We start from the raw sequence: 24,166 nt of genomic DNA, 5'->3' as shown, positions 1-24,166 counted from the left end.
TAAACCAAACCAATCAAATTGACACACTCCTTAAATCATAGAGCAAATGATTGATCCCAGTAGCAGCATCCTCCCAAGTATTACCGTCCCTCCACACCACTGGCTTAATAAACACACACAGTGATGATGCTGCAGGGTGGTGCAGGGGTTCGGCTCCATGATCAACCTCCCCTCCACCCCCGGGACTATCAACCGCTCAAACAAGCTGAGAGCACCTGGGTTCTCTCTGTGAACTCAAGGGGGACAATTTTCCCAGTTCCTTCCTGCTGTAAGACAGGTAGAAAACAATGATTATGAGGCTGCGTGCGGTGGAGAACAATCTAGCATTACCCAGCGGAGAAATCACAGAAACAGAGGTTAAGCAGAGTCATCACTCAGATGGAAAAACATCGCCTCATATCGCCTCATATCACTTGTTTTGGATACAAGCAGTTCTGAGTTTATCTCAGTGGCACGGGTGGTTTTCTTTTTTTGTTTTTTTGCAAGAAAACATCCTCATCCAAATAAGGTATACTATATCCCCGGTTCCTGCTGGTTCCTGGTTTTTGTTCCTTCATATTTACTGTCAGTAACTATAAAAATGTCACAGCAATGACAAATATAGAACACAGGAAGCCTGAAGATGACTCTTTTGCTTACAGCTGTCTCAGTCAGCAAATGCAGGGAATTGTGTCACATCGATGATAAATTCAAACCGGCAGAAAGTGCTCGATTTGACTTTTTCTCTGTGTTAAAGCTGTGATGCTTTCAAATATACCATGCGTGGGCGGTTTTTTCTATTGAAAGAGAAGGAGCGGTAATGAAAGAGTCTTATCTGACTGTCTGTATGAGCACATTTCAGTCGTGCCTGGATAAGAAGGTAAACGATGGAGAGTAATAGCATCCATTAAAGCAGTGTCTGGACTGTCTCAGCTCCAGAGGCCAATGGTTCCCTACCTTGTCTTCCCAAGGAGCCTTTCAAGACTGACTTCAGAAAAGGCCGCGGGTCCCCCTTCTTTGACCTCTGATTGGCCTCGCGTCACAATGGAGCCTAAACTCCTGCAGACAGGCCCGCTCTTCCAGACGTACAAAAGCAGGGGTTTTTAAAGCATTTGTCAGGTTCGCGGGACTTCTTCTATGTTCTACAAAGTGTCGTTTTGTTCTTTTACATAAGCAGTTTTGAAACCCTCAGAACAGGCACATCCTTGGCCCTCCTCCTCCCTCTAAGGAGGTACTAGACCCCAAGTTTAAAAGAACTGACCCAGGTTATTTTTTTTATTCTATTTTCTCATTTGGGCTCGCTGAGTCAGTGTCTCTCACTTCATCTTGTCTTCTCTGTTGACGTACCAGCTTTGACTTACGTTCTGAATGTTTTAGACCCCAAAGTTTTGATTTACTGTGTTTTGTTTTGTCTTTTCCATGTCTGCGTCTCGGTCTTGCTGATTCATTGGTGTTTGACCCGCATTGTTCAGAATACACCCCGAACCATGAGCTCTGTCAGATGAGTCCCACTTTTGAGTCCCGTTGAACCCCCACCGTCTGGTTTACATCACAGTATTTTAGATGAGTGATTAGCAGTTGTTTTCCCATGGGACACAGCCTCACGTTTCAGATGTTTAAGTTTTACTTGCAGCAAAGACTGGACACGTCCAGCAAAAAAAACAACCTGTCATCGATGCAGTCGCAGGACATTTTAATGGTTACAGAGATAGTGGTCAATTAACTGGAAAAAGAGAGTAGCCTGCATTCACAAGAGAAAACAGCGTCACTCACTGTTTTCCCATCAATCTCGATTTGGGGAGATTGTTGATTCAAACTTTTCTGTCGACCCACAACTGAGAGAAATATTCAGAGTGGTCCCTCCAAGGCAATACCGCTTTACGCCAAACACACTGACATCTTGAGTCCAGCTGTCTGGTTGGTCACGACGTCTGGACCACTTTACATGAACAGCAGTCCTGTGCCTCTCCTCTCTGCAGAGTATTATCAGCCCTTTGTCACACACAATCGAATACTGTTTGATCATCATGATTCTTTAGTGCTCAAAACATTAGGAAAGTTTAGATCATATCTACAAAGTTAGAAAGTCTAAATCTCCTGAAAGATATGATGCAGCTGTCTTCATATTAACGGAAAACAGAAGGAATCAGATATGCTGAGAAAGTAAAAACTGAATCTGGTAACAGATGTTCCCGATGAGTCGCTCACTGTTTCAGTCAACACTTAAAACCGTTATGACCCATTTGCTATAAAATTAAAAAAAAAAAAAGCAAAATGCATCTGTAGATGTTGTTTGTCTCCAAACGTAACATTTCAAAAGATAAAGGTTTAGATGCACACAAACAGTAGGAGAACTTCTCTCATTAAAACGGCCACAACAAATGTCTTCTTCTCTCCAAGAGGCCAAATTGTGACTGAGCACTTCTACCACAAGGTTTTATGAAGATTATGGTGGCGAATTCAGTGAAAAGAACTACGTCATGGTATATTTGTAAATTCAATCACGAAACAAAGTAAAACAGTAACTGGGGGTCAGTTTAAAATATACCTGGTTGAATTGTGCTCAAATCACCTGTACAAACAATATTTCATTTAGTTTGGGAAATTGGCTTTCGGGTCAGAACGTATTGGGATGGGAGCTGCTTTTCATTTCTTAAATAAAAGCAGAGATGCTCCAGCGTGATCGGATCAACGGGATCATTTAATTATTACGCATAAAACTGCCTGATATTTAAGTAACATTGAAATTAAACATTTGTTGCACAAATTCATTGATGGCATCTTTTTTGTTTACAAGAGAGTAAATCAGAAAGCATAGACGTCAACAGTAGCTCAACAGTCAATCACTTTGTTTTACATTATGTTTAAATACGATTCCCAAAGACGGAGCTTTATCGTCTCCTATTTGATTATGTTTCTGCCATCCACAGAAATCAGAATCATTCCATGATCTTTTCCCTGCGTTCAGGTTCATCAGTGCCTGTAAAGAAACATTTGACTCACTCGTTATCCAGATGTCAGCATTTAATAGATTCTGTCACCGGGGAAAAACAAACATTTACAGCTCAAGACAAAGTAAAGTCAATAACCTCAAATGCGTTTTGTTCAAGAATGTGATAAACACTGGAGTATCTACTGGGAACCCGAGCATGCCCGGGGTGAACATGCAATCCACACTCCAAAAGGCTCCCTCGCCCAAGTCTGCTCACCACTGCAATGAGTGGTCGTCATCTAATGACTGCAGAATGATACAACTCTAAGAGAAACGCTATGCAATATTCTTTTTTTTTGTTTGTTTTTGTTCATGAATTTCTTTTTGGTTTTGGAATTTCTTTTTTCATGAGCTTCTAATACTTGGAATTAGGGACAGAATTTAGTGAGGTGTTAGAAGCGATGTTGATAATGACTACTTGAGCATCACATTAATTTTGTAACACAAAAACTATGTCAAACTATTCATATCTAACGCAGTCGCAAAGTGTTTCAAATCTATATCAGAAAACAAAATTAAATTCACTAAACAGACGGAATCTATCCAGCCAAACCTAAATTGTGTCCCTGCACAGACAGATTATGGGGTCATTTGTCTGGAGGTCGTAAACATAAATTATTTGTCCCGGCTAATGTGGGAGTGGGGATGGTAGGAATGTGGAGACAGAGGGTGAGGCTGCTCTTGCGGTTTAGGCCCACAATTGAACGTGCATGCTGTACAGTAGGAATGCATCGACGAGTAAATTAAGGCCAGAAGATTAACAAAACAGCTGTGATGGTGGGCATGTTGTGGTCTTGTTTGGGGAGAATGCCCCCTCTCCTCTGCGGCTTGCATCGGAGGTGAACTGAAGACCACTTCTGCGGGCACCCCACAGCCGTGAACTCTGTAAATTGGTTGAATGCAGGGCAGAGGCTCCACATCCTCTCTGAACAGCCGTTTAGCAGTAGACATGTTGGCTGTTGGTCAACTGGCTGCTCTTGTAATCCTCATTCTTCAGAGGTGGATCATCGTAGCCACAGGGCTGACTCATGCCCCGGCTGAGTTAAAAACCGCTGGAGCACCCAGGGAACAAAGAGTCTGCTGTGGGACTCTGCTGAACGCTCGTCCAGCTTCAAAGCGTCGGCTGCAGATATCTGGGTCAAAACCAGTTCAGAAAACCCGATTATGGAGTGCTCTGGACCGCTGCTGCTGCTGCTGCTGCTGCTCAGCCTCAGAGCTGCACTCTGTGCAGTCGTGCAATGGAAGGAGTTGGACGAAGCAAAGGTAAGCAGCCACTTTGGTCTTTTAGAGATATTCAATTACAATTTTAGTGCTTAGTAAGTTGCCGCAATGGTGCTTTTCAAACACTCAAGAGCTTTGTTGCTGTTTGACATTTCCAGGCCTATTTGAGGCAGTATGGGTACCTGTACGACCCAGTCGATCCACTAGACCCGCAATACCTGGAGGAGCTGAATGAAGCACTAAGGTGACACAAGATACCTCTTTTTCATCATGTCATATCACCTGTTAGATCAGAACCTGGAGACCTGGTCGCTCTGCAGAGGATGCCGCGGAACCTTTGAATTTCAGGTTTTGAGTTTGCAGACGTTTTGAGCAGCTTGTGTCTTGTCAGGGTCTTCCAGCAGGCAAATGATCTGCCACCCACTGGAGAGTTGGATGAAGCTACCCTGGAAGTCATGAGGCAGCCTCGCTGTGGCTTGGAGGATCCCTTCAACAAGAAATTTCACAAGTACAGAGTTTTGGGTGAGTCACAAAAATGTTTATTTCAGTCCAAGGTAGTTTGGATTTTAGTTAAAAGACAGGGGTGATAACACACGAGTAACATGAAAGAGTGATTTATATCATTTACAGGTAAATACCATGCATTTAATTGGAAAAATGATTGTGTAAAAAGAAAATGTCATTAGTTGGATAGAACTTTAACAGCACCTTAAATGACAGACAGGTATCATTAACTTTTCAAAATGCCTTCTTGGATGAACAAGTTGTTCAGAGGGAAATCAATGATCGTTCAGCTGACATTTGTATTATTAACCCACAAATGTAATAGCCACAAGTCTTGAGAGACAACCACACACACCTACATTTGATATGAAGTGAACAAAGTAAATTGCAAGAACATGCAAACGACATACAGACTCACCAGCCAGACTCAAACTCAACATATTCTCAATGACAATCCACTACTCCACCATCTGACTCATACAAAAAGTATAGAGAAGAAATACACAGCTTCATCTAGACTTTCTTCTTTGCAGTTGAAACGTATCATTTGTGTAAAGAGTCATCAGTTGATTTACAAACACTTTTCACCCTCAAACACACTTTACAGTACAAGAATTCCTGACTTGGTTTCCTTTCAGGACGATGGAGGAAAAGAAATTTGACCTACCGCATTTACAACTACACACCGGACATGAAACGGGCCGAGGTCAGGGCTGCCATTCATTCAGCCTTCAAATACTGGACTGATGTGGCCTCTTTGACCTTCAGAGAGGTAGACTACGGCAGAGCGGACATAAAGATCTCCTTCCACGGGAAAGATGGTTACTGCTCTGTGCCGTTCGACGGCAGAGGTCAGTCTTCATTCAAACATGGTTTTTCCACTGCACGCCACTGAAATATATGAGCTCACTGTGACTTGGCTGCTGAACATGATATTACTTTTGTTTATTTGTTCCTCCTGCAGGTCACGTACTCGCCCACGCAGAGTCCCCGGAGTCTGGTATTGTGCATTTTGATGAGGACGAGTTCTGGACTGAGGGAACATATTATGGTACTAATCTTCGCATTGTAGCTGCCCATGAAATAGGCCATGCCCTCGGCCTGGGTCACTCTCAGTACAGAAGCTCCCTGATGGCGGCGGTCTACGCTGGCTATCGTGCCAACTTCAGGCTGCATTCAGACGATGTGAGAGGAATCCAGGCGCTTTATGGTGAGTGCACCAAGAAGGCTCAGCTCAGAGGCTCAAAATGAACCAAAGCCGTCAGTTTGGTATTGAACATTGTGCCGTGTTTCCCAACTCTGGTTCTCTGGATGTACGTGATCGACATGAACGAGTCACAAACTTCTGCAGAAGAGAGGAAACAATCAGAGATAGTTGAGAAACCATGGTCTTACCTAAAAGTACTTAAATGTAGATTTTAAAAGGGTTTTTAATAGTTTTCCATCCATTCATCCATCCTCAGTACCACTTTATACTTAAGTGCAGGTTCCAGCCTGAACAAGTCCCTAGTCCTTCACAGGGCAAACACACAGAGAGACATACGGTTCAAGAAGACAGTCACATTCACACCGAGTGACAATTTTAGAGTCATCAGGTGGCTTCAAGTACAAAGTTTTTGACTTCATGCTAAACCTGGAGTAAACACATGAAAAAAAACACACGCCTGTGCACGAGAACATGCAAACTGCACCGAAAGCCTCCAAACCTGGAAGATGATTTAAACCACAGGAAAGACTTCATTAATGGAAAATCCCCATTTTTGTGTTGCAGGAAAACGCATCACCAGCAGTTTATCCAGTCCTGCAACTCCAGATAGTTTTCCCACAGAGAGCAGCCATGCAGCTGAGAGCGTCCCTGATCCCTGCACTGCCCCTCTGGATGCCATCATGCTGGGTAACTCACTGCTTTAGATCCTGATGCAACACTGGAGCTCGATGCTGGTTATTATTCTAACAGATATTAGAAACAACGGGACTCGTTGAGGTTTATACAATAGCTAAACTGCAGTGAACTTGAATTTCTTTTTTGTTTGTTTGAAACATGTTTTTTTTTTATCTAAATGCAAGTGAAAACACCAACATTTATTCAATCAGGTCCTTGGGAGAAAACCTTTGCTTTCAGTGGTGATTATGTCTGGACCATCTCTGATATGGGTCACAACACCCCGATTAAAATTGAAACACTGTGGAGGGAAGTCCCTGGAAGCCTGAATGCTGCAGTGCACTCTCAAAGAACCAACAAGACATATTTCTTTAAAGGTAAAGTAAGTTTTGTTTGAGTACTGTTTGCTCGTCTGTTTATACTCTGTTCTGCAGCTATTGCAGTGTAACAGCAGTGTCACACTTGACATATCATTTTATCATAACATAATTTTAGATTGTGTCCTAGTCACTTTAAAAAAAACATACAGTTTAAAAATATCGCACAACTAATCTTTATGAATTGTTTTTGGTAGAATTTTGCAGTGCAGCTCTATAGTGTGTACTGTTTGTGATAACAGGCAACCGGGTGTGGAAGTACACCAGGTTCATGTTGGATTATGGCTACCCCAAAGAGATGAAGCGTGTTCCTGCAAACATCGATGCAGCCTTGTACCTGCAGAGAAACAAGAAGTTAATCTTCATCAAGGTACCAAAGAGAAAAAGCGTGCAGCACATGTATCCCTCAACCCACTTCAGGCCTCACTTTTTCTTCAATCTCTTCCTGTGCTTCTGTTTAGGGGTCAGAGCACTGGCAGTGGGATGAGTTGAAATACAATGACTTAACCTTCTACCCCAGGCCGCTCAGCATGCTGTTCACCGGGGTGCCTTCTTCTCCTGACGCAGCCTTCACCTGGACCAACGGCAAAGTCTACTTTTTTAAGGGAGATGAGTACTGGAGAGTGAATGGCCTGCTGAGGGCAGAGAGGGGATATCCGCTGAGCAAGAGGGAACGCTGGATGCGATGCTAGCGATCCACCAGCAGGGGCCAGCAGACTCAAGGAGCTCTGAAGTGGGCGCGTTGGTTTCACTCCAAGGGCATAGACAACTCTGCAACCTCTTCAGCGGTGGTTCCCAACCTTTATTCTTTAAAACCCCCAGGATGCCTGTGAGTAAGGCTGTGGAAAAGAAACCATTCAAAGTAGATGCAGAATTCAGTTTGACAGGTCTGCTCTTGATTCTTAAGTTCTGAGTGTTCTAATTTTACTATCCTAAGAGCAGCAAAGCCTCATAACCAACATCTGATCTCTGATGCCCCTAGATGGGGCCCCGGGCCCCAGGTTGAGAACCACTGCTTACAGCAACAGGGAAATTGTGAACATTCATTGATCACATTCAGGAACTATAGAGAAACAAATAATGTTTTTTCCACTGGATTTAATCACAGCCATATTTTCCACGCTGAAATGCAGGCTGATGAGTGAGGGCTTCTTCTTGTACTTTGTTTTTCTCTGGCTGAAGCATTATGCAAGCTTTTGTGAATCCTGTAGGAGAAATACAGGCAGTTGTTTTTTGGACATATGTGTTGGATTATGTGTTGTAATACTTTCAGTGAGATGTAATGTGATGAAGGGTGTGTGCACTTTCTGTTCACTCGTGTTTATATGTCCAGTTGATTCTTCCATTATGTCATGAAATCACACTGGTCTGTGAGACATCTTGTGATATGTCTTCTCGTTTTTACATGAGCATATATGTTTGTTGGCCGTTTGTTTGTTTTTAACAACTTAACAGGACAAAATGTTCCAAATAAAACTGCTTGAAATGTTGCTGAGTCACATATCAAATAAGGACGTCTACTGAATCAAAGAGTGGTCTGTCCTCTATTGTGGTGTCTACCAAAAGAAAGAAACTTTTTTTGGGGGGGGGGGGGGGGGGGGCATGGCAACCCCAACCAATTGCAGAGTGGGAAATTCTCTCGATGACCTCTTTACTGCTGGTGAAAGATCTGGCGAGTAATGCTGCCAGTGTTGCTAAGAGCCCAAAGAGACAAACAGTAAAAACTATTTGACTCAATAAGTGAGGACAAAACAGTTGCTTTTATTTTATCAAACAAATTTATTCATTGATCTTTGATATTTCTATCAACAGGTATTTACAGGTTCAGGTCACAAGTGCATTGTCCCTGTAAAACAACAAATGGATAATTATTTAAAAATCTACAAATAAACAACAAACATGCCTTGTTTTTGTTTGTTTTGTTGTTGTTGTTTTTTTAAACCTTTTTCGTCTCAAAACTACCAGGTCATTATATAAATTAAGTTATTAAAAAAAATGCACTTCTCAAGCAAACACAACCCTCTAAATCCTTCACCTGTGGTTTTGTGGAACGGAGCTATATTGCAGGAGAAACGGACTCACACAGATAGCACAGCAAAGAGCTTTCAAGAGTTTTAACTGGATCATTTAGGTTTTGCTTCACTTTGTAAAACTCCACTTATCCAAAGTTTAGACTTTACACTCGTAACACACTTCCATCTAAAAAAAAAAAAAAAAAAAAAAAAAGTAACTTCAAAGATAAGCTTCCACGTTATCTAAGATCACACAATTAAGCAATAATACAACAGGTAATAACATAACATGGCATTAACTAACTTCCAATGTACAGTACACATACAGTCAAAACAATTCACTATCAAACAAAAAGAGATCAGTTTTTGAGGCTCGTACTAGCTGTTATGTATTTAATACACGATGTGCAGACATGATGACTTTTAATTTGTTAGTGTTCTTTAAGTGTTTCTCTGAGAAACAGTGGTTGTAGTGGTTTTTAGCATCATCAAGCAAGAGCCTGACATTTCCTACATCTCCCCAGAGAGCAGCTGAGCACCCGAGAAAATCCATCCCTGCACAGAGACAAGTCATGGAAGTTAAAATACTAAAAAAAAAAAAAAACTGAGACAGAGGCACAGCTAATGGGCTCTACTCTACATAAGACACAGTTGGAGAACTGTAGAGGTCAAAGTAAGTAGTCCCTTCTTTTCCCTGTGTTGCTCAGACCCTGACCACCGGAGTTGTGGCTGTGAGCGGGACAGTGGATCCAGTATCATAGTCCAAGTCAATCATGGTGTGGTTGGCGGTGCCCAGGCTGCTAAGGGAAGTGCCTGTGCCCATCTGTCTGTCCCGCAGACTTTGCAGGTAGCTCTGAAAGGATAATCAACACAGACAAATGAGAAAGGAGCACATCAATGATCTTTGAAGAAGTCAGCAGTGTTTGTTTGATTAAAAAAAACAAAAAACAAAACACATCACTAATCACTACAGCACACGCCCTGTTGGGTGACACTGACCGGTGCCAGTAGATCCCCAGCATAACGTTTCACTGGGGTGGGTTTACGACGGTATGTGCCTTCCTGCCCACCTGCCTGCTGTCGCTTCTTGGCGTCCTTCTCTCGAATTCGCATCAGCTGGACTCTCTTCTGTCTCCGACTGATAACAACTATAAGAAAGGAAGCACGTTACAAAATAAACTCATATTCTAAATTGCATAGTGATCAAAAATTTTTACCCTGAGTTTATAAAAACAGTAATAATTGTAACTTCAGTGGCTTCAGACTATGACTCAATGTGCGAAAGAGTCTTCACAAGACATTTTAACATGGTGTAATGTTGCTTTCCGGTCACCTCGGACATCAAAATGTTTTGGTCTTTTCAGTGTTGCAGAGCAGAAGTGATAAAAGATCCTCACCTTTTAGGTTGTTACAAGGCAGAATCAAGAAGCCCAACCCATGGCTATGATGTGTAACATAAACATTGTTTTAATCTTGTTTTAACAGCTCATAGAATTTTTCCAACCAACTGTTTTTGTAACTAAAACATGTTGTAAAGGTTTTATTAATACTCAGACAGCGATAATGCATGAACAACTTTCCCATATACCTTCAATACATTTCAATTTTGTTATAAAGTGGAACATCGTTGTTCTGACGATGTGGATTTTAATGACTGAGAAAACTGAAAAGCAACCAAAGTCCCCGGAATATTCTTCAGACATCCATACTTCATTTGTTCAACGTTCACGTTGATTACCCAGAGTTGGAAAAAATCTGGAGTTAAAGCGTCATGTTTGATCCTTACCCTCAGTGTGTGAAAAGCTGTCATCTGTCAGTTTCCACTGGACCAGTACTCCTACGAGGCTGAGCGCAGGCCAGATGCCCAGAATGACCCAGCTGTACCAGCAGAGTGGCGGCCCCGGTGTGAGGCGTAAACAGTCATACACGTGCGTGGCCAGAGCCAGCATCTCCACAAAGTAATCAGCACACACCGTCATTATAGCCGCTCCAAACACAGCTGTGGACAGCATGGTGAAAATCTTTTGCCACTGTAGTGTCAGCACAGCAAACAGCATGCCCGTTCCCAGGAGGGCCCCCAGGGGCACCCAGACTGTGGTTGGCGTGTAGAACTGGTGAGTGACCAGCAGAGCAGCAAGAGCCAGCAGGAGACCCAGCAGCAGGCCGGTCATGAATAGGCCGACACTTCGCACCATCATGGTGACCAGACCACACAGCAGGCCTATACCCAGGCCGATGCCTGCACTGGCCTCCACGCTCAGCTGGGTGTCCAGTACGTGTTCCTTGTGGCACAGCAGGAAAATGATGACTGAGCCGAACATCAGGCCAGAGAGGAACATGACAGCCTTGAAACAGCGATATCCTAGAAAAAGAGAGGCATTGGGATATTATAATTAGAAATCAGGGACGAAGACAAGAATTCTAATACGTAACTATAATGCAAAGCACAGGGAAATAGAGCGCTCCTATTGGACAATCTGACCAACTTAATGTCTGATTGTGTCTCGTGTTGAACTAACTCAATGTCAAGATCTTACCAAAAAAGCAATAGATGATGCCGAACAGGCAACACATTGAGCAGATGACGGCAGGGATGACGTCGTACTTCCTCTCTATCTCCAAACTACAGGCGTCGACCTCTGCCATGCCCGCCCCTGTTCCTTCAGAGCTCACTCCAGTGGGATCTGCCATTCTGCTTGAATGTCGGAGGCTCCGGGGCTGGTTGGAGTTCAGGAAGAGGGTAGGACTTTGACTGACGTTATCTCAAGTCCATCTGGGCAGGTTTGGGGGCTGTAGAAAAGAAAAAATTAAGAAAGAAAATGTAGATGAATTTAGGAGAAATGCTTATATGAGGTCAAACTTGTGTTAAGTGCAGGCCAATATAGTTTTATTCTAATAAACAGGGGAGGAAACCTAAGAAATCTAGAGCTTTGGGTGAAGTGTGAAACCTTCAAGTCAACTGTGACTGAACTGCTGTGCAGGTGCAGGTGCGGTTGGTAAAGCGACTCTGTAAATCCTGAGATGCTCTGGCCACACAAAGACGGAATGTAGAAATGTCAGAGGTTTATTGTGAAACTTTGACTTGATGACCGCTCGGCTATTTTTACTCTCCACTTTTCCAGTCTACGGCAGAATTGCGTTTTAATGTGACTGCAACAACATTGATTATCCGTCTATGTTCTATACCGCTCTACCCTGGGCGTTGGATCTGATCCCAGCTGATTGTGGGTGAAGGCAGGCTACATCATGATCAGGTCCCACAGAGCGAGAGACAATAACACACACAGTCACACTCACACCTCTGGTCAATTTCAAGTAATTAATTCACTTCAAAACAGGTTTTTGGACCGTGGGAGGACACAGGAATACCAGGAGAAAAAGACGCGTGTGACACAAACTTTACATAGGAAAACCCAAACTGACGATTGTGTCACTGTGAGGCGAGAGTGCTAATCAGCATAATCACCAGCCAGATATAGAAATACCTTAGCAAAGCCCCAATACTGTACGCCCTTCTTAGTCTGCATGCAAAACAATGATTAAATCCTTTTCTCCTGGTAAACTGTATTTGAACGCCACTCTCCCCTTTCCCCTTCCTTCTCATTTCTGTGTCCTCTGAAGTGCAACAACTAGTATTCTTGAAAGATCGTATATGTTATTTGAACTGGCAGGCCGGCAGAGAGCCACAGCGGGCTGCAGCGGAGCTGAAGGCTTATGGGTGGACTGCTTTCTCTGGGGCTGCTGGCGGGCCTCGTGTATGAGCTCACCACAGCTGAGATCCGATTACAGCAAACTCACGTTTTCTACTTAAGACAAACAGTCAGGAACAGTCAGTCCTGCCTTTCCTCTTCAAGAAATGCCAGCTCTTTCTGCCCTATCTTGTTCTTGTCTTCCTTTCCCTCGAGATCTTCCCGCCTTCAAGCTCTTTAACAACGAAATGTGGCACATTTGTTTTGGTTTTCTGTCAGACGGCAGACTGTATAATTTGAATGTCCTGCCTGTGAATGACTCGACATGGAAAAAATGAGACCATCGGAAAGTTCCCCTTGCTTCTTCAGTCACTTGCAGTTCTCCCATACCTAGTTTTGCCTCTCTCGATTTTTTTATCATTCACAACTGCAATGTCTCAATTCCGCGCTGAAAGACGTATGCAGAGGGCTTCCATGCAAGGTGCCCAGGCACCTTTGGTAGAAACTTGGGGTTCAGTGTGTTGCCCAAGAGCACTTTGACACAATGGCAGAACCAACGAAATGATCACTGCTTATGGGTTTGGCGGACACCCACACAACCACATGAAACGCAGTGGCATACCTAATAATTTTCACTTGTGACACTTGCAGGATAAATGCACTGTTGTGATATAACATAACAGGCAAAACCACCTATGAGCAATGACTACTCCAGTTTTAGGGAACATGTGTGAGCACATTCTGAAAACCTTCAAATTGAAAGATCCTGGATGAACGATGAACAAGAAGCCCCGACTGCTCTGAGCTTTTGTTTCCCTCTAGTTACGGAGTACTGTGATCTGCCTCTCCATGTTACCACAGATGCGGTCATGTAAGAATAGAAAGATTTGTTAGGGTTATGCTTCAAAGGAACATCGGAGGAACCTTTTTTTCCTCTGAGTGTCCTGCTAAGCTTGGTTTTGTTGACCGCTGTATACAGTATGTATGTCTGAAAGCCCTTTGTCTCAGTTGGCCTCAATCCAACATGACACCTCCAATATGGAACACCTGCCCCCTCCACTTTCATGTGGAGCTTTGTATACCTGTTTGTCCAGCTCCTGCCATTTGCCTTTCTAGACATGGTTTGTCTTGTGGGGACTGTGACCCATTTTAATATGAGACAAATTCCACAAAGGGCTGCTCAGCTGATCGCTATAACAAAGTAAAATGCACATTTTCGTTGAAGACAAAAAGAAAAAGTGTGTAGTATATAAATATAGAGACGATCACCCACAGATTCACATGTAAACTAATATGCCACATAATCAAATGTGAATACAGATTTCTACCAAACTTTTGAGGATACATAATAAAACCAGCAAATCTAATTATTTTGTAACTAATAAAAAACTGCAATAAAATTTGCCACAGAACTATTGCTTGTAACTGGACAACACCCTGAATGTGCTTGGTTTATTGGATGTACTGTATTTATATCATACAAGGAAGTGAACAAATAATTCAATCCTCCTAACCTTTCTATAACACTCCATAATAGGTCAAATCTCAATTATATTAAAAAAAGCAGACATTTTAATTGCCACTTTGGGGGTTAACTAGTTAATATTTCACCAGCTTTTTTACACTAATTTGCTTAACTCTATACGCATATACACCCGTGTACACTCCCACTTCCCTGCTTCATGTTACCACCTCCTTTCCTCACAATGGTGTCCAATGTCCAGCAGGCTTGGAAGTCGCTGCTGCTGAGGGAGAATGGAGCCATTATAGAGCAAAACAAAGACTCTGAGGCCCATGCTGTGACCTCTAGTGGCCCTAAGAGGAAACCATGCGGACTAAAATGGGACCACATAGAGATGGCTGAGGAGCAGTGAGGAAACTGCTACATCCCCAGTTGTTTGCTTTAAGATGGGTGCCAAGTATTTGCCTTCAGAGGGTTTGGTGAGTGACGGTGGGGGGGTTCCAAACTGAAAGCAGCGCTATCTGTCTTTCTGTCTTTAGTGACTGAACTCACTAGAGGCCCCCAAAACCTCCCAAAACCAAATTTTCGACTAACTGAAGTTGCCCGGCAACTTCCACAATACAAAGCAAGAAGAATAAGTGTCGATGGCCATGCCAGCAGCTCCAAGAGGTTGTACTTCAACACTGCTGTGCTTAAAAAGGATTGCATCATGGACTAATGTCATCATAGTGAGAATATTCTTAAAGTAATACATTACCATCTGTTCCCTCAGACGTATTCAGAGTACTTCTAAAATGAATTTAGGAGTACAGCTGAGGATGAGGATTTAGTTATGATTGTTGTTCAAGTAGAGCACATGACGCTGTGAATTAAAGTTCACACCGGATGATGGTGAGACGTTTACAGAAGTGACTGAACGTGTCCTCTGGAGAATCCAACAGGTTTCCCGGCAACCGAAAAAGAGCTTAAAACCCGGTGATTAACAGACATAGAGTCAAACAAAAATGTCAACTCTCTGACTGTGGCTTAAGAAATAAGTAGAGATCACTCAGATTGAGCATTAGAACCTCTTTACAACGAAAAGGAGAGAATTTCACTGACTAGATTCAAATGAGGTCTGACATTTACTCAACAGGTCACAGAGTGGACCTGAGAGTTTACACACATGTAAGCATCAGCTGCTGATGAGCCACTGGATTATTATGCTAGCCTTTAGGATACTCCACTTGAACAAACACGGAGGGGTTGAGCTGTGTAAATTTGAGTGCTCAGCTGCTGAGGAACAGGCCAGCTTGACTACAAGATCCCCACATAGCTGATTTGGGTGTGTTAATCAAGTGGTGGTGGTGGGGGGGTGGGGGGTGGGGGGTCGGGATTCTGCGCGTGTTTCCCCGACTTGACGACCTAGACCAGCTGAGAAGCCGAAAACCTGCCATGCCTTGACTTTCTGAAGGCTTCAATGAGAAGAATGTGAGATGCTCTGAGGTCTCTGCAGTTGTACTCATAAATCACTTCCATCTTAAACTGAACATCTAAATCAACAAAAACTTTTGTGAAAAGGGCCACCAGTCACAACGTGGGTGGTAAAATGATGCCATATTGTTCTAATAAAACTTGACATGTACTGTACGTATAAATCCAAACTCATCACCACAACAACATCTGCTTCCACTCTCTGAAGTGTAAAAAAAAAAAAGACATCAAATGTCTCACTATTGAGCTTCCTGACAGTCCAGAGCAGGAAGCTCAGGACCAGATGAGGAAGTGGAACATCGAGTTTCAGCAGGAAGTGACCCCTGAGCTCACGACACAGAGCAGACAGACCAAAGAGCTGGACAGTGAAGACTGAACCTCAACAACAGAACTCTAAATTTCAGATGGGAAACTCAAAACTGAAAAAACAAAACAAGAGTGTTATCTGGTATACTGCATTGCTCTAAAACTCTATTGTCAATACAAGAATGTGATCTGAATATTTCTCACCTTTGGGAGCAGTATGATAAGCGTCCTTGTGATACAGTGGCAATAGGCTTGTAATCTGTCTTGCTTGTAGGCTGTGCACATAGTTGAGAGTCTTTCAGAAGACTTTCTGTGTAGAGCGGCCTCTGCTATGTTTGTGTGCTGTAAAACCTTGCATAATAAACAAAGCACCACATGATAACTAGCTTTTCTAGTTATTTATTCTTAATCTGATTTTGAGTACTGGAAGGCTTTGTCTTCTTCATACACTCATGATTTTTAGATCCATGTGAAAATATTAAAGCTGAAGTCATGAATAACAACATTATGCTTCCTCTGCTGTCGGTCACATACTGTCTCTAAAGTCTCTGGAGTGATTTCAGTTATTAATTCAAAACTGCCACAGAGTTTGAATGCTGAATAAAGAAATACAAAGATCAGCCAACGATCAATGTAAAATTACATCTTGAAAGTTTTTGTTTGTTTTTTTTTGACCAAGAAAAAAAAATCCCCAACAAATAACGAAAAACAGCATTTCTTAACTGATGCTTGATTGGATAACCTTTCCAACTAAGGACACTTTGACATAGAGAATACACTTTACCAGCGCGTGGCTCAAACGCTGGTTTAAAGTAATCCAGAACCAAGTTTACTTAACAGAACTATATCATTACTTGAGTCACTGTTATGTGTCAAAGTCACTGTAATTTGGAATCACTGTACTTCTGTTGTCCTGCCTGTACACGATGCTCAAAATGAACATGTGGCTCTAATAATACTTGTATAAATCCTATTGTCCTTCGCTCCAGGTTTGAACCAGAACGTCACCATCCATCAAAGCTGCTATTAGATATAGAGCGTGGTAAACTGCAAACAGGGTTCTCTTCTTTAACAGAAGCAATGTCTAAAACCTCTAAACTCTCAGCTAGGAACAAGTGCAACTGTATGAATGTCATTTTTCAAAGACAATGTATACTGCATGTTGTGCTGTGCATTGTTTTGACTGAAGAAACATACGTTTTTTTTAAATTCAGTTTCCACAATTGAGAATACTGTGTCAAAATATTAGTTACAGTTATCTATGAATTTACAAACCTACAGAATCCTGCAACTTGTTGATGTTGGGTATTTCCCATGAATCTGAAAGAGTGCTCTGTTTTACATTTTTGGTCTTTAATTGAGTATCTCAAAAAAAATTTATAATAATATGAGAAGAAATGCATTTTAAACTCAACTAATTCCTAAATGACTATCAGATTCTGGATGAGTTGACCTGCAGCTCTGGCCCCCGTTAATGTCCACTTCTGGCTATTTAGTTAAGTTTCTAGTGTCTAACCTCATTTTCCCTCATAAATCACTACATTTCATGGTTGCCTGCCTTTCATCTAAACAATAGAGCTCTTTCAGCTGTGGACTGCAGAGAGCTACTTATAAATGAAAAAGCATGAAAGAGCACTAATGTAATGAGGAGCCTTTTAAAGAGAGTCACATGTCAGTGGAGCATGAGTGTATTCCGTACACATACACATGGTCATTACCACAGTGAATTCCAAACTAAGGAGTAATATCCATCCACACATGCTGCTGTAAGTTAGGAATGATTCAGCAGTGGAGGAGGGAGAACCCAGCCTGTGCATTAAGGAGGGGCATTTCCACAATGCTCTATTAAAGCCTGTGGCGGAGAGGATTTAGTAGTAGGCGTTGTGGTGGAGTCTGATATCCATATGTTAGAGAGAGCGTGACAGGATGGGACTGTATGCCCGTTAGTATGCACTGCGGATATATGCTAATATACACTTTTCTCCAACACTAGGTTGAAAAAAAAAGACCTCAAAGTCGAACCACCAATGTGGCAGAAGTGTCCTTGAGTGAAAGGCCACCACTCTTTATCTCCACCACCACTCTGTATTCAAGCTGGAGCAATTTCAAAATATTATTATAAACAAGCATAAATCAGTTTTGTTTATCTTGTATTAGTTTCAGATACAGAGGGGTTGGCGGACCATAAACAGAGCTGCTAAGGCAGACCGCTAAATGTAAATAAAACAGACCTGTTTGATTCGGGATCATTCGGAGATAGATGCAGGAACAGAAATGGAGCCATGCAGTCACACAGTCGTGGTTGAGACCTCCAGTGCAGTGCCTATATGTGTCTGCAGTACTTCCACTGCAGCTCTATCATTTACAGCAGGCATTTAACCCTCTTTGTGAAATTCCAGTCTGCAATAATTGTACCTCCTACAGCGATCTCACGAGCCTCAAATATCCTGTGTGTCCTTTACTTTCCATGCCAACTCCGCTGCCTTCTCATGTCAGCGCTATAACCAGTGTTTAAAGTGCTATAAGTAGGCTAGTCTATGGATGGACTTTTCAAAATACTTACAATCACTTTTTATGTGGTTTCTGTGTGACAATAGTGTTTTGCATGATTCTGCAACACTGGATCTGATCCAAGCACAAAATACTTTTCACATCATGACATGGGTGTAGCTCACTAATCGCAACTATATTGTATGTTGCATTAATGCAGTTTGACATATTGTACCTTTGTGTTTTACTGGTAAGAAAGAGCCACAGGGACACACTACACACTTACTTGTTAGAGCAATTGTTTCCAAACTACAAACCCCATGTCAATTGCAGCAACTGTGACTCATTTTCTATTAGCCAACAACAATTATGAAGCATAATTTAACAAAATTTGATTAATACTTCTAAATTTACTTAACTGGAGATGAAGTGATAGACCCTGTCTCTAGTGTTTCAGCCCTTTGTATTTTCCTACATTGGGCCCTCAGTGATATAAATGTTTGGACACTCCTGTATGAGCTCAACCAGACAAGCTGCACACATTCTTTCTTTGCACTGCTCTCATCCACAAGGACACATTTGTTCTTGGTATATAGAGTTTACCTAACATGTGCTGTGTAAATGAACAAATGCAGGAGATATGAGACAGAGCCCGTTGCTAACCAAACAGAGTTGAAGATATCCGATCTAAACTTGCCTCCACAATCACTGACTGATAGGAAAAGATGTTCCTTCAAGATGGTTTGAATATGCGTTTGCATAGATGCTTGACAACAACTAGGTATAGAAAAGTCATTAATTAGTTCATTACTGCACTAATCATAGTGTAATAACTCTGTATAAATTACAAAAAGAAGCAATAAAAGCCATGTTTTTCACGTTACCATCTGTGTGTAGTTTGCATGTTCTTCCAGTGTGTGTGTGACTTTTCTTCTTGTACTCCAATTTATTCCCACAGTCCAAAAAACTGGGGTCAATTGGTGACCCTAAAAGAGTATAAAGAAGTGCTGTATGAGTGTGTGAGTATTCTATCATCTCGTCAACGTAGTGTTTGCAAAAGTTAATAACGAAATGTGACCCATGTCTGAAATGGTGAATGGTAAATGAATTTCAATTGGCATGTCTCCATTTCTGCTTTCTCTTCACCCCAAAGCAGGGAAGGGCTTCCTCCCTTCCTCTTTTTTTAATAGGACAAAACCATCTGGTGCAGAAGGACTGAGTAGGTCAACTTCAGGAAAGAGGGGAGAGGTGGGGGTGGGAGTGGGGGCTTTAACTACAGACTACTGCTCCCCATGATAAAGACAGGACCTGTAGGCTGTCATCACACTGCCCAGAAAAACCAGGAGGCATTCCCAGAACCACAGGGCAGGACTCTCTGCACACCACGAGGACCATGAGGACACCTGGAATGTCCAAAAGATGCTTCCACGTCACTGTTACTAAATATTGTTACTTAATAAATGTTCGTAACCACATGTGGCGTTATAAAAAACACTTTTCAAACCACACATCGGTCTCTATTCCAGAGGTTATTAAGACATGACACTAACTTGTCTGTCTCTCTGTCGTCTTCTGCATAACTTGTCAGGAGTGAATAAAAGATAACCGTGGGACAGAAGGGCTGGTTCAGTGCGCCAAGATAAAGCATCACTGTGTCTTTGTTGTGCAGAAGCTGAAAAGATGAGTTGTATTAAGTGTCTCAAGTGTAAACGTCTCTAAAAAGAGGTCCAGCCGTGGATGAAGTAGTAGAAGAACCATGGAAATGTGTTATTAAACCCTTCCCAGCTGTTCGGAGGGGATCTGAAGTGTGCCCGTTCAATTATGAGCAGATATTGTTTTTAACTCAGTTCAAATGTTTATTGAGTAGGAATAACAAACATACACCCTCATCCTGCCCTTCAAAGCCCGGGGTGGATAAACAATATGAACCAGAGACACTGGGAGCATGGATTCAGTTAAATTAGAGTTTTAGTCTTTTCTTTTTAAAGACTTACCGATGAGCTCGGCGGCTGTAACGTTCACTGTCCGTCTGTCAGGCAGGAAAAACAGCCCACCATTCACACACACAAAAGCAGCGGCAGGGTACCAGGGAGAACCGGTTTGCTCTCAACTTATCCCACGGCTCTTTGCTTGTAAAAAAAAAAAAAGGAAAAGAAAAACTTATGAAGTGCTGTCAGGCGGCCCGAGCTGCATTGTCTGGCTCATGTTCCTGTTTCATGCAAATCTGCGGGACGCTCGTGAGGGCAGATGTGAGGAGGGTTAACTGGTTTCCATTCTGCACGCGCCCTCCGTCGAAGTTCCCGTCCGCGACTAAAAACGAGTCCAAATCTTCCCCTTTCAGTCTGGAAAATATGAACAACCCTCCCTAACACGCCTCCACTCTCTGCTTTTTTTCTCCCCAGTGAGGGAAAAAACAAAGGAGGAAAACTTTTCCCTCTCTCCCCCCGAGGTAACCCCCCCCCAACCCCCCTTCTCCATCGGCCGCGGTGGCGGTTGGGCCGTTGGGCATGAGGGGGGCAGGGGGGGAGGAGAGGGGAGGGGGGGCTTCAAAGAGCCCCAATGTCTGCCTGTACCTGAACCAAACTGGAAAAAACAAGCTGGCAGGTCTCACCTTCTCACTTTAGTTTGATAAAAGAGAAACAATGATGAAGAGGGATGATGGGACACATTAAATTGTAAATGGTATCTATCTATCTATCTATCTATCTATCTATCTATCTATCTATCTATCTATCTATCTATCTATCTATGTGTTCTGTTAATAAATAAATACACACTCTGTGCCAAAACAGCATAAAGAATATCATTATGATTGTTATAGGAGGCCATTATATCCCTACATAGTTTTGATTTTGAGCTTTTGGGGTGGGTGGGTCGTTGTGAGTAAAGTCTGAATGTGTCTTCTCCCTGTGCCTGAATGGGTTTTCTCTGGTTTCTCTCACAGTTCATCGACATGCATACAAGGTTAACAAGGTTAATTGGCATCTCTAAGTCTCTAATTTTTCTAGTATGATCCAAGATCTTTGCAGGATGAGCGAATGACATGAAAACCGATCACTGTCAGAGCACAGCCAAATGCTTTACATTGACTGTAGATGTCTCTCTCTCCCTCTGGTGTTGCTTTGTTGGTGCTAGTTTATCTCTCTGTCTCTGCCCTGTGGTGGACTGGCAACATGTCCAGGGTGTAGCAAACGTCAGGGATTGGCTTCAGCCCCCCCCCCAAGTGAGATAAAGTGGTGAATTGGGAAAGTCCAAAACTGTTGGCAAGAAGCATAATTAAAACATAGAATGCAATAATGACCAATTGCTGATAATCCATTCAACAACCCATCTTTTATTCACCATAGAACACATACACCCATATGTGGTGAAAGTGAGATATTTGGTGAATATTCCATGGAAAATAGCATCTTAGCAATATATCTCAAAACCTTGGAATAGGAGCAACAAATGGCTGCAAGTGAAGGCATCACTGCATGTGAGCTCTGAAAGAACGCCAGAAACCATTGTCTTTGCACATGTTTGATGAGTAACCAGCAAATGCAAGTGAAAATAAAAAAAGCTTTATGTGAGCACATTTAAATATTTGACTCTTTCTTGGTCAAAGTTCATTCACAAAGGACTAAAAACGGAAGCAAAGACTGAAAAAACTGCCCTCTGGTCAAATTTGCAATTGTGGTTTAAACCCACATGTGCTGATATTTTTGGGCAGGTCTGAGATGGGAGGTTAATGTCAGACATGCCTTGGACTGAGTTTCTTGGTATATAAAAAACATCTGAATAACTTTGAACAGAGAGGGAAAGGATTCATGAAGTATTTTACTGCTGAATTGACCTGAACCACTTTCTAACAGCAGCCTTTGGCTTCACTGGCACCACCATGTGTACACCAACTACTTCAAGTCATGTTGTAATCAGAGTGGCCATATATCTTACCAGGTTGTTAATGTTCAAGACAACTTCTTAAGTTGAAACTGACATAGTGGCGTAATCTGAGAGCAGAGAGGATAAACTCTGTGTTTACCTGCTATTTGATCAATCAATCGTCCATTATGTGACGTACTTTATGAAAGAGATTTGTGCCTGTTATTATTACTGAGATAATTATTACACTCACAATAGCAAGAGTGAAGTTTCCTTTACACAGATACTCTGTTTCCATAACAAGTTAATCTTTAATTAACATTCACACAGAACCAAACTAAAGAGCATAAGAGACAGTGGCTTCCTGCAACAGAGAAGGTACAGAGCTACGAGTTGAAACTCATTCGAATGGAGTCTATTCCATCAATTAATCTACAAGTCTGGAGTAATCCATTCAACTTTAAATGATGAATTCAGTTACTTTTTCCTTTCAGAAAAGCATAAGAATCAATACAAAACATTAAAATGCATATAACTCTGTATACAATTTGATGAAGTACAGCATATAAATCCCAATGCAGTGTACACATTTATTGTTTAAAAAGCAATATTATTCAAACTATTCTTTAATATTGCCTGATAACAATATCTATCAATATTAATATTAATTCTTTGACCAGTCTCGCAATCAATAAACTGGTATTTTTTCCAACTTCCCGAAGAAAATGTAAAAGTTTGGCTTTTTCAGAAGTCTTAGGATTTATTTCAGGAGCGCTGGGAAATGTCTAATGGATACCAGTGTCTATAATGTGTCCTGTGAGAAGCCGCACCAGTTTAGAACAGGGACTAGTGTTTGGATGTGAAGTCGGAGCGGTGCAATTAGTGGCTAACTTATTTGTTTCTCTTTTTAAGTTCTCCCGGGGAATTTGCTGGGTACAGAGAGTAACAACTGGTGACACATTACCCTGAGGATTGTGCTGGTATGTTCAGGAATGAGCTACAGCTGTGAGTTTTGTTCAGGGGAGCACTTCTTTCCCTCCACTGTGTCTGCCGGAGAGGGGGGGGAGGAGAGACTGTGTGTGTTGTTGCATGTCTGAAGACTTGTCATGACTCCACTAATAGTTAGTACACCTGTACAGTGTTTATTCTTGTACACTTTGTATTTCATTAAAATGAAGTGAGTGATTTCCTGTGCTCTCTTCATAGCGGAGACCTGAGAGTACATTGACGTTGTAGCGCAGAACTTAAAATTTGTTAGAGTTAGGCTCAACCTTAAGACTAGAATACTTCCTGTCCGACCAACTGAGCCACCCTGATGTCACGTTTCTACATTTTGCTCTTTACTTGAGAAAATCGTCAAGAAATGTAATAATGCTCTGATTGATCATGCTGATGACAGCCTTTAAACTGAGGGGCTGGTGATGGTGGTGAAAGCACCCTCTCTTCCACTGTGTCTTCACTGCATCTTAAATGAAAAAATAGTTCCAGAGTGACCTGGTAAGCTTTAACAAATAAGAGAATTTGAAGCTCAGCGATCATTGAAGTGTCCACAGTTCGAGCCCCGACACCCCGGTAAGTGTTTGATTCAGCCTGAATTTAATGTACAGAGGAAAATCCTGATTCCTCATTATTGAAATCGACCATAGCCCTCCAGTCGAATCAGTGAATACAAACAAAAAATGGGTATTAATCGCCACACAAAACCACAAGGTGGTAAACATAAAGCTATGCCGTTTGTTGACGCGTTGCAACACGTGTGCAGGAAGAGAAAAACGTGTTGTGACAAACAAATCTGGTATTTCATTTTCCCATCCCACCCAACTGAACAGTCACTTTTCTGAGTATTTAGCAATGCATTAGGCTGAGACCCGAGGGCAACGCAATAAGGAATCGCTGGCACCTTCACCTACGTGTC

At 42.2% G+C, this 24,166-nt stretch overlaps 2 protein-coding genes across 3 annotated transcripts; one reads left to right on the top strand and one right to left on the bottom strand.

The window, feature by feature from the left end:
- The first annotated feature begins 3,667 nt into the window (after positions 1–3,667).
- Positions 3,668–8,445, top strand: mmp19 (matrix metallopeptidase 19). The gene is made up of 9 exons (XM_080462412.1): positions 3,668–4,234; positions 4,351–4,436; positions 4,584–4,714; positions 5,335–5,547; positions 5,661–5,906; positions 6,468–6,590; positions 6,791–6,955; positions 7,198–7,325; positions 7,417–8,445. The coding sequence occupies exons 1-9, from the start codon at positions 4,136–4,138 to the stop codon at positions 7,645–7,647; spliced, it is 1,422 nt and encodes a 473-aa protein (XP_080318538.1). The 5' UTR covers positions 3,668–4,135; the 3' UTR covers positions 7,648–8,445.
- Positions 8,446–8,697: 252 nt separating this feature from the next.
- Positions 8,698–20,856, bottom strand: LOC308109064 (transmembrane protein 198-like). 2 transcript variants are annotated; one of them, XM_080462415.1, is made up of 5 exons: positions 20,382–20,856; positions 11,505–11,757; positions 10,754–11,329; positions 10,038–10,115; positions 8,698–9,820 (listed from the first exon to the last, which is right to left on the bottom strand). In XM_080462415.1, the coding sequence occupies exons 2-5, from the start codon at positions 11,656–11,658 to the stop codon at positions 9,768–9,770; spliced, it is 861 nt and encodes a 286-aa protein (XP_080318541.1). In that variant the 5' UTR covers positions 11,659–11,757; positions 20,382–20,856; the 3' UTR covers positions 8,698–9,767. The 2 variants fall into 2 exon arrangements, with proteins under 2 accessions (XP_080318541.1, XP_080318540.1); XM_080462414.1 differs by having other exon boundaries at positions 9,967–10,115; positions 20,382–20,699.
- Between the last annotated feature and the right edge of the window lie 3,310 nt (positions 20,857–24,166).

This window comes from Lipophrys pholis (genome assembly GCF_963383615.2).
Source record: "Lipophrys pholis genome assembly, chromosome: 4".
NCBI classification, from domain to species: Eukaryota; Metazoa; Chordata; class Actinopteri; order Blenniiformes; family Blenniidae; genus Lipophrys; species Lipophrys pholis.
The sequence above is the reverse complement of the archived record's forward strand: the minus strand, read 5'-3'. Positions and strand labels throughout refer to the sequence as shown.